General features: G+C 45.2%; 1 protein-coding gene across 1 annotated transcript in view; it reads left to right on the top strand.

The window, feature by feature from the left end:
* The window catches only part of LOC311124091 (protein unc-80 homolog), a gene marked incomplete at both ends in the record, with an annotated part of 41372 nt that overhangs the window by 19320 nt on the left and 7325 nt on the right, over positions 1-14727 (top strand). Inside the window, 14 exon segments of the mRNA XM_084198304.1 lie at positions 1967-2067; positions 2577-2663; positions 3162-3345; positions 3454-3548; positions 3663-3752; positions 3883-3984; positions 4660-4840; positions 5284-5549; positions 9659-9793; positions 9961-10099; positions 12803-12899; positions 13064-13234; positions 13792-13884; positions 14263-14481. Coding sequence (XP_084054430.1) covers positions 1967-2067; positions 2577-2663; positions 3162-3345; positions 3454-3548; positions 3663-3752; positions 3883-3984; positions 4660-4840; positions 5284-5549; positions 9659-9793; positions 9961-10099; positions 12803-12899; positions 13064-13234; positions 13792-13884; positions 14263-14481 — 1960 coding nt within the window.

Here is a 14727-nt window from a genome sequence, read left to right as displayed (position 1 = left end):
ATTCTGTACAGGGTGAGATCAGTAACCTGTAGATACATTCTGTACAGGGTGAGATCAGTAACCTGTAGATACATTGTGTACAGGGTGAGATCAGAAACCTGTAGATACATTCTGTACAGGGTGAGATCAGAAACCTGTAGATACATTCTGTACAGGGTTGAGATCAGTAACCTGTAGATACATTCTGTACAGGGTGAGATCAGTAACCTGTAGATACATTGTGTACAGGGTGAGATCAGAAACCTGTAGATACATTCTGTACAGGGTGAGATCAGTAACCTGTAGATACATTGTGTACAGGGTGAGATCAGTAACCTGTAGATACATTGTATACAGGGTGAGATCAGTAACCTGTAGATACATTGTGTACAGGGTGAGATCAGAAACCTGTAGATACATTGTGTACAGGGTGAAATCAGAAACCTGTAGATACATTGTGTACAGGGTGAGATCAGAAACCTGTAGATACATTGTGTACAGGGTGAGATCAGTAACCTGTAGATACATTGTGTACAGGGTGAGATCAGAAACCTGTAGATACATTGTGTACAGGGTGAGATCAGAAACCTGTAGATACATTCTGTACAGGGTGAGATCAGAAACCTGTAGATACATTGTGCACAGGGGGAGATCAGAAACCTGTAGATACATTGTGTACAGGGTGAGATCAGAAACCTGTAGATACATTGTGTACAGGGTGAGATCAGAAACCTGTAGATACATTCTGTACAGGGTGAGATCAGAAACCTGTAGATACATTGTGTACAGGGTGAGATCAGAAACCTGTAGATACATTGTGTACAGGGTGAGATCAGAAACCTGTAGATACATTGCGTACAGGGTGAGATCAGAAACCTGTAGATACATTCTGTACAGGGTGAGATCAGAAACCTGTAGATACATTCTGTACAGGGTGAGATCAGAAACCTGTAGATACATTGTGTACAGGGTGAGATCAGAAACCTGTAGATACATTGTGTACAGGGTGAGATCAGAAACCTGTAGATACATTGTGTACAGGGTGAGATCAGAAACCTGTAGATACATTCTGTTCAGGGTGAGATCAGAAACCTGTAGATACATTCTGTACAGGGTGAGATCAGTAACCTGTAGATACATTGTGTACAGGGTGAGATCGGAAACCTGTAGATACATTGTGTACAGGGTGAGATCGGAAACCTGTAGATACATTGTGTACAGGGTGAGATCAGAAACCTGTAGATACATTGTGTTCAGGGTGAGATCAGAAACCTGTAGATACATTCTGTACAGGGTGAGATCAGTAACCTGTAGATACATTGTGTACTGGGTGAGATCAGAAACCTGTAGATACATTGTGTACTGGGTGAGATCAGAAACCTGTAGATACATTCTATACAGGGTGAGATCAGTAACTTGTAGATACATTGTGTACAGGGTGAGATCAGAAACCTGTAGATACATTCTGTTCAGGGTGAGATCAGAAACCTGTAGATACATTCTGTACAGGGTGAGATCAGTAACCTGTAGATACATTGTGTACAGGGTGAGATCAGTAACCTGTAGATACATTGTGTACAGGGTGAGATCAGAAACCTGTAGATACATTCTGTACAGGGTGAGATCAGTAACCTGTAGATACATTGTGTACAGGGTGAGATCAGAAACCTGTAGATACATTGTGTACTGGGTGAGATCAGAAACCTGTAGATACATTCTATACAGGGTGAGATCAGTAACTTGTAGATACATTGTGTACAGGGTGAGATCAGAAACCTGTAGATACATTGTGTACAGGCTGAGATCAGAAACCTGTAGATACATTCCGTAGATACCCATAAGGCCACTCTAGAATCCACTGTAACACAACACATATTGCCTTTCAACACAATACACGCTGTTGAATAAAATAGAAAAGCAATGTTTCAGTCTGTCCTGATAAAACTCATGATCCTTCTTCTATGACCCATTTCCCATGATCCTCCAGTGAGTGCAGTGGCCCAGCAGATCCTGTGGAACTGTCTGATCGAAGATCCCGCCCTGGTGCTTAGGCACTTCCTGGAGAAGCTGACCGTTAGCAATCGACAGGTAGAGGAGCCTTCGTCCATCAAAATACTAATTTCAGTCTCATATGATAGGACCAATAGAATCCTGCCTTCAGATTGGATCACAGCTGGGCCCTCTTCAGTAGGGTACATGTTGTAAAACACTTTGCAACAGAAAACAAAAATCAATGTTGTTATGGACAAAATCTGTTGTTAGTAGACTACCTCCCTGTTTCAAAACATTTCAAAACATTTTCTCTATACTGAATACAAAAAATTACGGGTGGTTCTGACACAAAAATGTTTTATGAGACAGAACTCTAAAAGTTCCTTTTTCTTTTTTCATGTTTTTTTTTTCATGCTTTTTACAGCAGGCAGGGGAAAAGTTGTACACAGACGTTTCGGTTTGTATCACCTTCTTCATGTATTGGTTTAAGGTTGTTTAAGGATGACCGTGATCGTACCTGCTTTTTCCCCCATTGAACACAACCCCTCATGTTGTTAATGTGTTTTTCCGTTGAGTTTGAATTGACACGTTTCTATGTGTATCAGGATGAGCTGATGTACATGCTGAGGAAGCTGTTGATGAACATCGGTGACCTCCCGGCCCAGACCTCTCACATCCTCTTCAACTACCTGGTGAGACAAGACATCAGTCAATGTTTATCAGACAGTAGCAGTTTTGATCAATCTGATGACAAGATTAATGAAGATCTCTCTCTTCCCCCTCTACTTCTCTCTCTCTCTCTCTCTCTGTCTGTCTGTCTGTCTGTCTGTCTGTCTGTCTGTCTGTCTGTCTGTCTGTCTGTCTGTCTGTCTGTCTGTCTGTCTGTCTGTCTGTCTGTCTGTCTGTCTCTCTCTCTCTCTCTCTCTCTCTCTGTCTCTCTCTCTGTCTCTCTCTCTCTCTCTCTCTCTCTCTCTCTCTCTCTCTCTCTCTCTCTCTCTCTCTCTCTCTCTCTCTCTCTCTCTCTCTCTCTCTCTCTCTCTCTCTCTCTGTGTGTCTGTCTGTCTGTCTGTCTGTCTGTGTCTCTCTGTCTCTCTTTCTGTGTCTCTGTCTCTCTTTCTGTCTGTACCCCATTTGCCTGTTTGTCTGTCTGTCTGTCTCTCTCCCCCCCCTCCGCCCTCCCTCACTCCCAGGTGGGGCTGATTATGTACTTTGTGCGTACCCCGTGTGAGTGGGGTATGGATGCCATCTCGGCCACTCTGACCTTCCTGTGGGAGGTGGTGGGATACGTGGAGGGGCTCTTCTTCAAGGACCTCAAACAGACCATGAAGAAGGAGCAGTGTGAGGTCAAGCTGCTGGTCACTGCATCCATGCCAGGTAAAGGTCACTGGATGCCCATGGGAGCCCTGTCATTTGACTGTGTCCCATAGTATAATGTTGACTGTTACATGTGGGTAATACAGTAAATCATGTATGTCCTTGTAGGAACCAAGACCCTTGTAGTACATGGGCAGAATGAGTGTGATATTCCTACCCAGTTGCCTGTACACGAGGACACTCAGTTTGAAGCCTTGCTCAAGGTAAGTTCTCATTATAGAGTTGATCTGCATTCTACAGATCATGACAGAATGAACCTTCTTAGGGATACACTTAAGCCATCCCCAATGCTTTGACCTCTTTCTCTTCCCTGACAGGAGTGTCTGGAGTTCTTCAACATTCCTGAGTCTCGGTCTGCGCACTACTTCCTCATGGACAAGCGCTGGAACCTCATTCACTATTCCAAGGTTGGACTTCCCATCCGTTTTCAAGCAGTGTTATGAACTGTGACATTATGTGTAGATGTCTAGAATGACCATGAGAGTGTATTCTCCGTCAGCGACTACATAATGTGCTGTCTGTCTGTCTCTCCTTTAGACCTTTGTGAGGGATATCTATCCGTTCAGGAGGTCTGTGTCTCCCCAGCTCAACCTGGTCCACATGCTGCCAGAGAAAGGACAGGAACTCATTCAGAAACAGGTACAGCATGTGATTGTGTGTGTTAGTAGTGCGTTGTGTTTCAGGTTCAAAACTCACAGTTAAAGCCACACTTTGCAATGTGTGCACTACACCAAAGAGGACATACAGTATAAATGACTGAAAATATCACAACTGTGGCTTTAACAGTTTGAGAACTGTGACCAAGCAAGAGAACCTTCTGTTTGTCTGTCCATATCTTTACTGGTGCCTGTCTCAGCCTCTTGTGCATACTCAGTGTCTCCCCCTCCTATCGCTCTCTCTCTCCCTCCCCGCTCCCCCCCCTCCCCCCTCCCCCTCTCTCTCCCCCCCCCTCCCCCTCTCTCCCCCCCTCCCCTCTCTCCCTCTCTCCCTCTCTCTCCCCTCTCTCCCTCTCTCTCCCCTCCCCTCTCTCCCTCTCTCTCCCCCCCTCTCTCCCTCTCTCTCCCCTCCCCTCCCCCCTCTCTCTCCCCTCCCCTCCCCTCCCCTCTCTCCCTCTCTCCCCTCCCCTCCCCTCTCTCCCTCTCTCCCTCTCTCCCTCCCCTCTCTCCTCCCCTCTCTCCCTCCTCTCTCCCCTCCCCTCCCCTCCCCTCTCTCCCCTCCCCTCCCCTCCTCCCCTCTCTCTCCCTCCCTCCCCTCCCTCTCTCCCTCTCCCTCTCTCCCTCATTCCATCTCTCCCCTCCCTCCCTCTCTCCCCAGGTGTTTTCCCGTAAGCTGGAGGAGGTGGGCCGTGTTCTATTCCTTATCTCCCTAACCCAGAACATGCCAGCCATCCACAAACAGTCCCATGTGTCCATGCTCCAAGAGGACCTGCTCCGCCTGCCCTCCTTCCCCCGCACGGCCATTGACGGAGAGTTCTCTCTCTTCAGCGAGCCACAGGGTAAGACTGGAGTGGACGCTATCTTGAATGGTACCTGAATGAACAAACAAGACAATAAAGAGAGATTATCAGGGTTGGGGGCAATTCCATTTGAATTCCGGTCAATTCAGGAAGTACATCGAAATTCCAATTCCAATTCTCTTCAATGCTTTTCAATGACGACAACTTGGAATTGGAATTGGAATTTGGTTTACTTTCTGAATTGACTGGAATTGAAATGGAATTGACCCCAACCCTGGAGATTAGTTGCATTTTAAAATGAAGATGTAATGCAGTAAAGTACTGTACTACATTGTATATCTGTGGTGCATCTTCAAAGTAGACAACACAGATCACAAAACAAAAGTCTACAAACACTTGGAAAGCATAAACGCTAGATGTTTCAAAAAGTATTCAGTGCAAAGGGACTGAGTTAGCCACATATTGTGCCCTCCTCTCCCCAGGCAAGGAGCTCTTCGGCCTGGACACTCTCCACAAAGTACTGTGGATCAAACTACTAGAAGAGATGTTTCTGGGCATGCCCAGTGAGTACCCGTGGGGGGATGAGATCATGCTCTTCCTGAACGTGTTCAACGGCGCCCTGCTGCTACACCCCGAGGACAGCGCCCTCCTCAGGCAATACACGGCTACTGCCATTAATACGGCCGTCCACTTCAACCACCTGTTCTCCCTGAGTGGATACCAGTGGCTCCTCCCCACAATGTTGCAGGTGGGTAGTACAGATCTAGGATCCGTTTACAGGTCCAGCAGGTTGATGTTCTCCATTAGAGGCTGAAAATGCTGAACTGATCTTAGAGCAGTTTCATGGTGCTACTTCATCCACCTGCTAAAATACATTTAGCCTCCCTAAATCCTAACCCCAACCATTAGTCACACTGCGCCCGTCGACCATTGACATCGAAAGGGTCCTTCATTTGAGTCAAATATTTGGTCTCTTGTTTTTGTGTTTGTTTATAAGTGAAAACCAATAAACAATCGATCATATGCACGTTTCTTCACGTATTCAGTTTTAGATTCGTTTCCTGGTAAAATAATTTCAAATAACTCATAATGAATGCCTGGGTTCTCAATGTGACTCATATTGGTGCTGAAAGGACAGAACTTTCAACTGTCAATGACAGTTCATTGGGGTCTATGTGTCACGCCTGCTCCCGCTCCCCCTCCCTGGCGCTCGAGGGCGCCAGGCTGCCCATCATTACGCACACCTGTCACCATCGTTACGCGCATCAGCGCTCATTGGACTGACCTGGACTCCTTCCCTTTGTTCATTACCTCCCCTATATCTGTCTGTTCCTCTGTTTGATCCCCGTGTCAGCATTGATGTTGTTTCGTTTCCCCTGTCCAGACGCGGTCCGTGTTTTGTTCCTGTCTGTTTTTTCCATTAAATATTCACTCCCTGTACTTGCTTCACATCTCCCAGCGTCTGTCCTCACACTATGTTTTCTTTCGCACGAGATCGATGAACAAAATGTATAAAGAGGTAATTGCTTATAAATATTCCTAGGCCTAGCCAAAATGGGTTTTAAGGGAACATTCACAGAGATATATTAACTAGGTTAATAATCTGTTTTCTTCGGTGGGAACCCATAGAGAACGTGCATGGGAAATGTTTAGTCCTGCATTAAACTATACCAGTTTATAATTGTATGATAGACTCAATCACAAGAAAAGATTGGAAATGAATGTTAGTGTTGCTGTTAACTGGTAGTTTAGCTGCTGAGAGAGACCCCCAGATCTGGTACATCATTTTTTACAAATTTGTTTGACGTGAAACCGTCACTTTCTTAGAGATTGATTGAAGACAGAATACAAGGATGTTAATAGGAATGGATGTCGACTTGGATGGTGTAATAGATTATTCCATTTGTTTCCACAGACGGGAGAAGACGAAAGAATGACAGAAATATCCTGATGCAGCAAAATTCAGAAGCTAGATAACTGCACAAAATGCACTAACTAATTGATAAAATAAAAAATATATCCATAGAGAGCGCCTGCATCCTAAATGTGATTGGGAATGGTTGCTGAAATGACAGCTCATGCTCAATGAGAAGTGGTCGAGCTTTTCTTTTCACCGGTCTGTCAATTACAAAATATGGATATTGAATATTGGAATGTACAGTTGATGTCAGAAGTGTTCATGTTAATGAAGCACTGTGAAGGGCATTTCTGCTCTTTCTCTGTCTGTCGCTCTGTGTGTGTGTGTGTGTGTGTGTATATACAGTTGAAGTCAGAAGTTTACATACACTTAGGTTGGAGTCATTAAAACTCGTTTTTCAACCACTCCACAAATGTCTTGTTAACAAACTATAGTTTTGGCAAGTCAGTTAGGACATCTACTTTGTGCATGACACAAGTAATTTTTCCAACAATTGTTTACAGACAGATTATTTCACTTATAATTCACTGTATCACAATTCCAGTGGGTCAGAAGTTTACACTAAGTTTACACTAAGTTGACTGTGCCTTTAAACAGCTTGGAAAATTCCAGAAAATGATGTCATGGCTTTAGAAGCTTCTGATAGGCTAATTGACATAATTTGAGTCAATTGGAGGTGTACCTGTGGATGTATTTCAAGGCCTACCTTCAAACTCAGTGCCTCTTTGCTTGACATCATGGGAAAATCAAAAGAAATCAGCCAAGACCTCAGAGGAAAAATTGTAGACCTCCACAAGTCTGGTACATCCTTGGGAGCAATTTCCAAACACCTGAAGGTACTGCGTTCATCTGTACAAACAATAGTACGCAAGTATAAACACCATGGGACCACGCAGCCGTCATACCGCTCAGGAAGGAGACGTGTTCTGTCTCCTGGAGATGAACGTATTTGGTGCGAAAAGTGCAAATCAATCCCAGAACAACAGCAAAGGACCTTGTGAAGATGCTGGAGGAAACAGGTACAAAAGTATATATCTCCACAGTAAAATTAGTCCTATATCGACATAACCTGAAAGGCCACTCAACAAGGAAGAAGCCACTGCTCCAAAACCGCCATAAAAATGCCAAACTACGGTTTGCAACTGCACATGGGGACAAAGATCGTACTTTTTGGAGAAATGTCCTCTGGTCTGAAGAAACAGAAATAGAACTGTTTGGCATTAAAGACCATCATTATGTTTGGAGGAAAAGGGGGGGGGGGGGGGGGATTGCAAGGCAAAGAACACCATCCCATCCGTGACGCACAGGTGTTGCAGCATCATGCTGTGGGGGTGCTTTGCTGCAGGAGGGACTGGTGCACTTCACAAAATAGATGGCATCATGAGGAAGGAAAATTATGTGGATATATTGAAGCAACATCTCAAGACATCAGTCAGGAAGTTGAAGCTTGGTTGCAAATGGGTCTTCCAAATGAACAATGACCCCAAGCATACTTCCAAAGTTGTGGCAAAATGGCTTAAGGACAACAAAGTCAAGGTATTGGAGTGGCCATCACAAAGCCCTGACCTCAATCCTATAGAAAATGTGTGGGCAGAACTGAAAAAGTGTGTGCGAGCAAGGAGGCCTACAAACCTGACTCAGTTACACCAGCTCTGTCAGGAGGAACGGGCCAAATTTCACCCAACTTATTGTGGGAAGCTTGTGGTAGGCTACCCAAAATGTTTGACCCAAGTTAAATAATTTAAAGGCAATGCTACCAAATACTAATTGAGTATATGTAAACTTCTGACCCACTGGGAATGTGATGAAAGAAATAAAAGCTGAAATAAATTATTCTCTCTACTATTATTCTGACATTTCACATTCTTAAAATAAAGTGGGGATCCTAACTGACCTAAAACAGGGAATTTTTACTAGGATTAAATGTCAGGAATTGTGAAAAACTGAGTTTAAATGTATTTGGCTAACTTGTATGTAAACTTCCGACTTCAACTGTATTTGGAAATACTTTTGGAAAGTATTGGCATGTAGGTTTAGTTGAAAATACTGAAATACACAGACGGGTGTATTTTCAAATACAAATATTGAAATACTTCATGCATTTGAACCCTGGTCTGTTTGGTCCTAGGAGTATTTGAAATGTATTTGGAAACAAGTACTTTAAAATAGTTTAAAATAGTATTTATAGAAAATTATTTGAATACTTCAAATAGAAGTAGTTGATTCGGCCACATTATTTGAAAATACTTAAATACAGTAAATAAGTATTTAAAATACAAATACTTAAACGCTCATGTATTTGAACCGGAGGACTGATGCCAAGATGCTGCTTCAACCCAGCTTTAGGAGGCCACAGAAAATGCAGCCCAAATCCCAAAATTCATTCTGAATTGTGCCTACACATGGTGTTACAATATGACAATGCCTTCTTACAAGTTCGTATGATTTCTCCCTGTAATGTGTTGTAGGCCTATGGTGACTATGAGAGTAACCCACTGTAATGTGTTGTAGGCCTATGGTGACTATGAGAGTAACCCACTGTAATGTGTTGTAGGCCTATGGTGACTATGAGAGTAACCCACTGTAATGTGTTGTAGGCCTATGGTGACTGAAAGTAACCCACTGTAATGAGTTGTAGGCCTATGGTGACTATGAGAGTAACCAACTGTAATGTGTTGTAGGCCTATGGTGACTATGAGAGTAACCCACTGTAATGTGTTGTAGGCCTATGGTGACTATGAGAGTAACCCACTGTAATGTGTTGTAGGCCTATGGTGACTATGAGAGTAACCCACTGTAATGTGTTGTAGGCCTATGGTGACTATGAGAGTAACCCACTGTAATGCGTTGTAGGCCTATGGTGACTATGAGAGTAACCCACTGTAATGTGTTGTAGGCCTATGGTGACTATGAAAGTAACCCACTGTAATGTGTTACAGGCCTATGCTGACTATGAGAGTAACCCACTGCTGAGACAGGGGATAGAGTTCTGCTGCAGACAGTTCTACATCCTGCACCGTAAACCCTTCATCCTCCAGCTGTTTGCCAGCGTGGCCCCACTGCTGGAGTTCACAGTAAGTGTGTGTGCATCTCTCTGATTCAGAGGGCTTGGGTTAAATGCAGAAGACACATTTCGGTTGAATGCATTCAGTTGTGCAGCTGACTAGGTATCCCCTTTACATGATAAGCCTATCTGCATCTGCGTGTGTTGTCTGACCATGTGACTGTGTCTCCCTCCCAGACGTGCACCAGCACAGGCCTGTCTAAGGGGGTGTCTGCTCAGTGCCTGTTTGACCTGCTGGTCTCTCTGGAGGGAGAGACACGTGATACCCTGGATGCCCTGGAGCTGGTTAAGGCTGAGAAACCCCTACGATCCCTGGGTAAACACCACCACCTCAACCCCCCTGGGTCCCATCCCTCAGGGGTATTAGATCATTAGAGGTTGTATCCGAAATGGCACTCTATTCAATATCCTGTATGCCATTTATCAGACGCTTCTATCCAAAGTGACTTACAGTCATGCAAGCATACATTGTACGTACAGATGGCCCCGGGAATCGAACCCACCATCCTGGCACTGCAAGCACCATGCTCTACTAACTGAGCTACAGAGGATCACACTCCCTATACTGTGCTACTTGTGACCAGCCCACATAGTTTTGCTGGCGTGGCCCAATGTTTTTGGTTATGACAGTGTGAGCTGATCAGGAGAAAATAAAAACTTAGGGCCCTAGTTAATAGCCTCTAACTAAGGCCTGGAGTTTCTCCTTGTCAGGTTTCTCTAGTTATAGACTCTTACTAAGGCCTGGAGTTTCTCCTTGTCAGGTTTCTCCTAGTTATAGACTCTTACTAAGGCCTGGAGTTTCTCCTTGTCAGGTTTCTTCTAGTTATAGACTCTTACTAAGGCCTGGAGTTTCTCCTTGTCAGGTTTCTCCTAGTTATAGACTCTTACTAAGGCCTGGAGTTTCTCCTTGTCAGGTTTCTTCTAGTTATAGACTCTTACTAAGGCCTGGAGTTTCTCCTTGTCAGGTTTCTCCTAGTTATAGACTCTTACTAAGGCCTGGAGTTTCTCCTTGTCAGGTTTCTTCTAGTTATAGACTCTTACTAAGGCCTGGAGTTTCTCCTTGTCAGGTTTCTCCTAGTTATAGACTCTTACTAAGGCCTGGAGTTTCTCCTTGTCAGGTTTCTTCTAGTTATAGACTCCTACTAAGGCCTGGAGTTTCTCCTTGTTAGGTTTCTCCTAGTTATAGACTCAGGCCTGGAGTTTCTCCTTGTCCGGATTCTCCTAGTTATAGACTCTTACTAAGGCCTGGAGTTTCTCCTTGTTAGGTTTCTCCTAGTTAATAGCCTCTTACTAAGGCCTGGAGTTTCTCCTTGTCAGGTTTCTTCTAGTTATAGACTCTTACTAAGGCCTGGAGTTTCTCCTTGTCAGGTTTCTCCTAGTTATAGACTCTTACTAAGGCCTGGAGTTTCTCCTTGTTCGGTTTCTCCTAGTTATAGACTCAGGCCTGGAGTTTCTCCTTGTCAGGATTCTCCTAGTTATAGACTCTTACTAAGGCCTGGAGTTTCTCCTTGTTAGGTTTCTCCTAGTTAATAGCCTCTTACTAAGGCCTGGAGTTTCTCCTTGTCAGGTTTCTCTTAGTTATAGACTCAGGCCTGGAGTTTCTCCTTGTCAGGATTCTCCTAGTTATAGACTCTTACTAAGGCCTGGAGTTTCTCCTTGTCAGGTTTCTTCTAGTTATAGACTCTTACTAAGGCCTGGAGTTTCTCCTTGTCAGGTTTCTCCTAGTTATAGACTCTTACTAAGGCCTGGAGTTTCTCCTTGTCAGGTTTCTTCTAGTTATAGACTCTTACTAAGGCCTGGAGTTTCTCCTTGTCAGGTTTCTCCTAGTTATAGACTCTTACTAAGGCCTGGAGTTTCTCCTTGTCAGGTTTCTCCTAGTTATAGACTCTTACTAAGGCCTGGAGTTTCTCCTTGTCAGGTTTCTTCTAGTTATAGACTCTTACTAAGGCCTGGAGTTTCTCCTTGTCAGGTTTCTCCTAGTTATAGACTCTTACTAAGGCCTGGAGTTTCTCCTTGTCAGGTTTCTTCTAGTTATAGACTCCTACTAAGGCCTGGAGTTTCTCCTTGTTAGGTTTCTCCTAGTTATAGACTCAGGCCTGGAGTTTCTCCTTGTCCGGATTCTCCTAGTTATAGACTCTTACTAAGGCCTGGAGTTTCTCCTTGTTAGGTTTCTCCTAGTTAATAGCCTCTTACTAAGGCCTGGAGTTTCTCATTGTCAGGTTTCTTCTAGTTATAGACTCTTACTAAGGCCTGGAGTTTCTCCTTGTCAGGTTTCTCCTAGTTATAGACTCTTACTAAGGCCTGGAGTTTCTCCTTGTTCGGTTTCTCCTAGTTATAGACTCAGGCCTGGAGTTTCTCCTTGTCAGGATTCTCCTAGTTATAGACTCTTACTAAGGCCTGGAGTTTCTCCTTGTTAGGTTTCTCCTAGTTAATAGCCTCTTACTAAGGCCTGGAGTTTCTCCTTGTCAGGTTTCTCTTAGTTATAGACTCAGGCCTGGAGTTTCTCCTTGTCAGGATTCTCCTAGTTATAGACTCTTACTAAGGCCTGGAGTTTCTCCTTGTTCGGTTTCTCCTAGTTATAGACTCAGGCCTGGAGTTTCTCCTTGTCAGGATTCTCCTAGTTATAGACTCTTACTAAGGCCTGGAGTTTCTCCTTGTTAGGTTTCTCCTAGTTATAGACTCTTACTAAGGCCTGGAGTTTCTCCTTGTCAGGTTTCTCCTAGTTATAGACTCTTACTAAGGCCTGGAGTTTCTCCTTGTCAGGTTTCTCTAGTTATAGACTCTTACTAAGGCCTGGAGTTTCTCCTTGTTAGGTTTCTCCTAGTTATAGACTCTTACTAAGGCCTGGAGTTTCTCCTTGTTAGGTTTCTCCTAGTTATAGACTCTTACTAAGGCCTGGAGTTTCTCCTAGTTATAGTCAACAATAGAACTTGACTGATAATGGTAATGTTCTTCCTACAGCATATCTTAAGGCCTGAAAGTGCTTCAGCATGAATTCAATTGGTTCTATCTGTTTCAGACTTCTGCTATGGTAGTGAGGACCTGGCCTTCTCCATCAGTGAGTCCATCAAGCTGTGTGTGACGGTAGTGGCCTACGCCCCAGAGTCTTTCAGGAGGTGTGGCTTCACTTCACATCACTCACCACCAGCCCAATATAGCAACATTGTACAGTAGGCTTAGTATATGTTAACACCCTCTCCTATCTTCTTCTGTGTGTGTTTTCATGCCTGCGTGTGTGTGTGTGTATGTGTTTATGCGTTGTGTGTGTGCACTGTATCAGTCTACAGATGCTGATGGTGCTGGAGGCCCTGGTGCCGTGTTTTCTCCAGAAGCTGAAGAGCAACACCATGACCATGGAGTCAGCCTCGGCAGCGCGGGACGAGATCGCCGCCATCGCCGCCCTGGCCACCTCCCTGCAAGCCCTGCTCTACAGCTCAGAGACCCTCACACGGTCAGACACACACACGCACACACACATACATACACACACACACACACACACACACACACACACACACACACACACACACACATACATACAAGCACAAGCTATGCATCTGATAAGCAGATATGGCCCATCATGTGTTCCAGCCCTAATTGAAAGTGATATTTGTCATTTTTCTCCTCCATCTCTCCTCCCCTCCATCTCCCCTCCCCTCCATCTCCCCTCCCCTCCATCTCCCCTCCCCTCCATCTCCCCTCCCCTCCATCTCTCCTCCCCTCCATCTCCCCTCCCCTCCATCTCCCCTCCCCTCCATCTCTCCTCCCCTCCATCTCCCCTCCCCTCCATCTCCCCTCCCCTCCATCTCTCCTCCCCTCCATCTCTCCTCCCCTCCATCTCCCCTCCCCTCCATCTCCCCTCCCCTCCATCTCCCCTCCCCTCCATCTCTCCTCTCCTCCATCTCTCCTCCCCCCCATCTCCCCTCCCCTCCATCTCCCCTCCCCTCCATCTCCCCTCCCCTCCATCTCTCCTCCCCTCCATCTCCCCTCCCCTCCCACCCCTCTCAGGCCTATGACTGCCCCCCAGTTGAGTCGCTGTGACCAGGGACACAAAGGGGCAACGACTGCCAACCACGCCATGTCTGGAGGACCCAACACCAGGTGTGGAGTAGCCTACTGTAGGCATGGTCCATTAGGGTGCCATTTTGGACACAGTCCGGCAGGTGTAAAGTCCATGACTTATTTCACCTTCATTTAAGTCTCTTAAAGACACTGTACCATGTGGTAGTTGTTATGAACATATTGTTGTTTTATTACTTTTCCTAATTTTCTTAATAACTGAAAGACATAAATGTAGTGTTGTTGATGTTCCTGGATGCTGTTTTGCTGTAGTGATATCAATTCACTCAAAGACAATAGAAGATGTCCCATCTGTTTATACCACAATTGGTATAAATGATCATGTTTCATGGATGCTTGTTTGTGTCGTGTACTCGTGTTGCTTGGTGTCAATGTCAGTCGCCTTGTGTCCGGCATCAGGGACAACCTTCACCTGTTGGAGGAGGGCCAGGGGATGCCCCGCGAGGAGCTGGACGAGCGCATCGCCCGCGAGGAGTTCCGCCGGCCCAGGGAGTCCCTCCTGAACATCTGCACAGAGTTCTACAAGCACTGCGGCCCGCGCCTCAAGATCCTGCAGAACGTGGCCGGGGAACCCCGTGTCACCGCCTTGGAGCTGCTGGACATCAAGTCCCACATGAGGTGACTGGTTGGATTTAGTGCATAGTGTTTTAACCAGGTGGAAACTATCCTAATTGAATGCCCATTGTGAAGCACCCACCTGGGTGACAGTGGCCACGTGTGAGATACACTTTAACCATGTATGACATCGCTATTCACTGTGACATGGTATTGACTCATACAGGGACCTGATTTGACCTGATTTGCAGAAACTTCTATAATTGTGCGTGTGTGATTGTGTGTGTACAATATGTATGCCTTTATGTG

This window comes from Coregonus lavaretus (assembly GCF_964263955.1).
Source record: "Coregonus lavaretus genome assembly, contig: HAP1_SCAFFOLD_5211, whole genome shotgun sequence".
NCBI classification, from domain to species: Eukaryota; Metazoa; Chordata; class Actinopteri; order Salmoniformes; family Salmonidae; genus Coregonus; species Coregonus lavaretus.
This window is presented reverse-complemented; position numbering and strand designations above follow the sequence as displayed.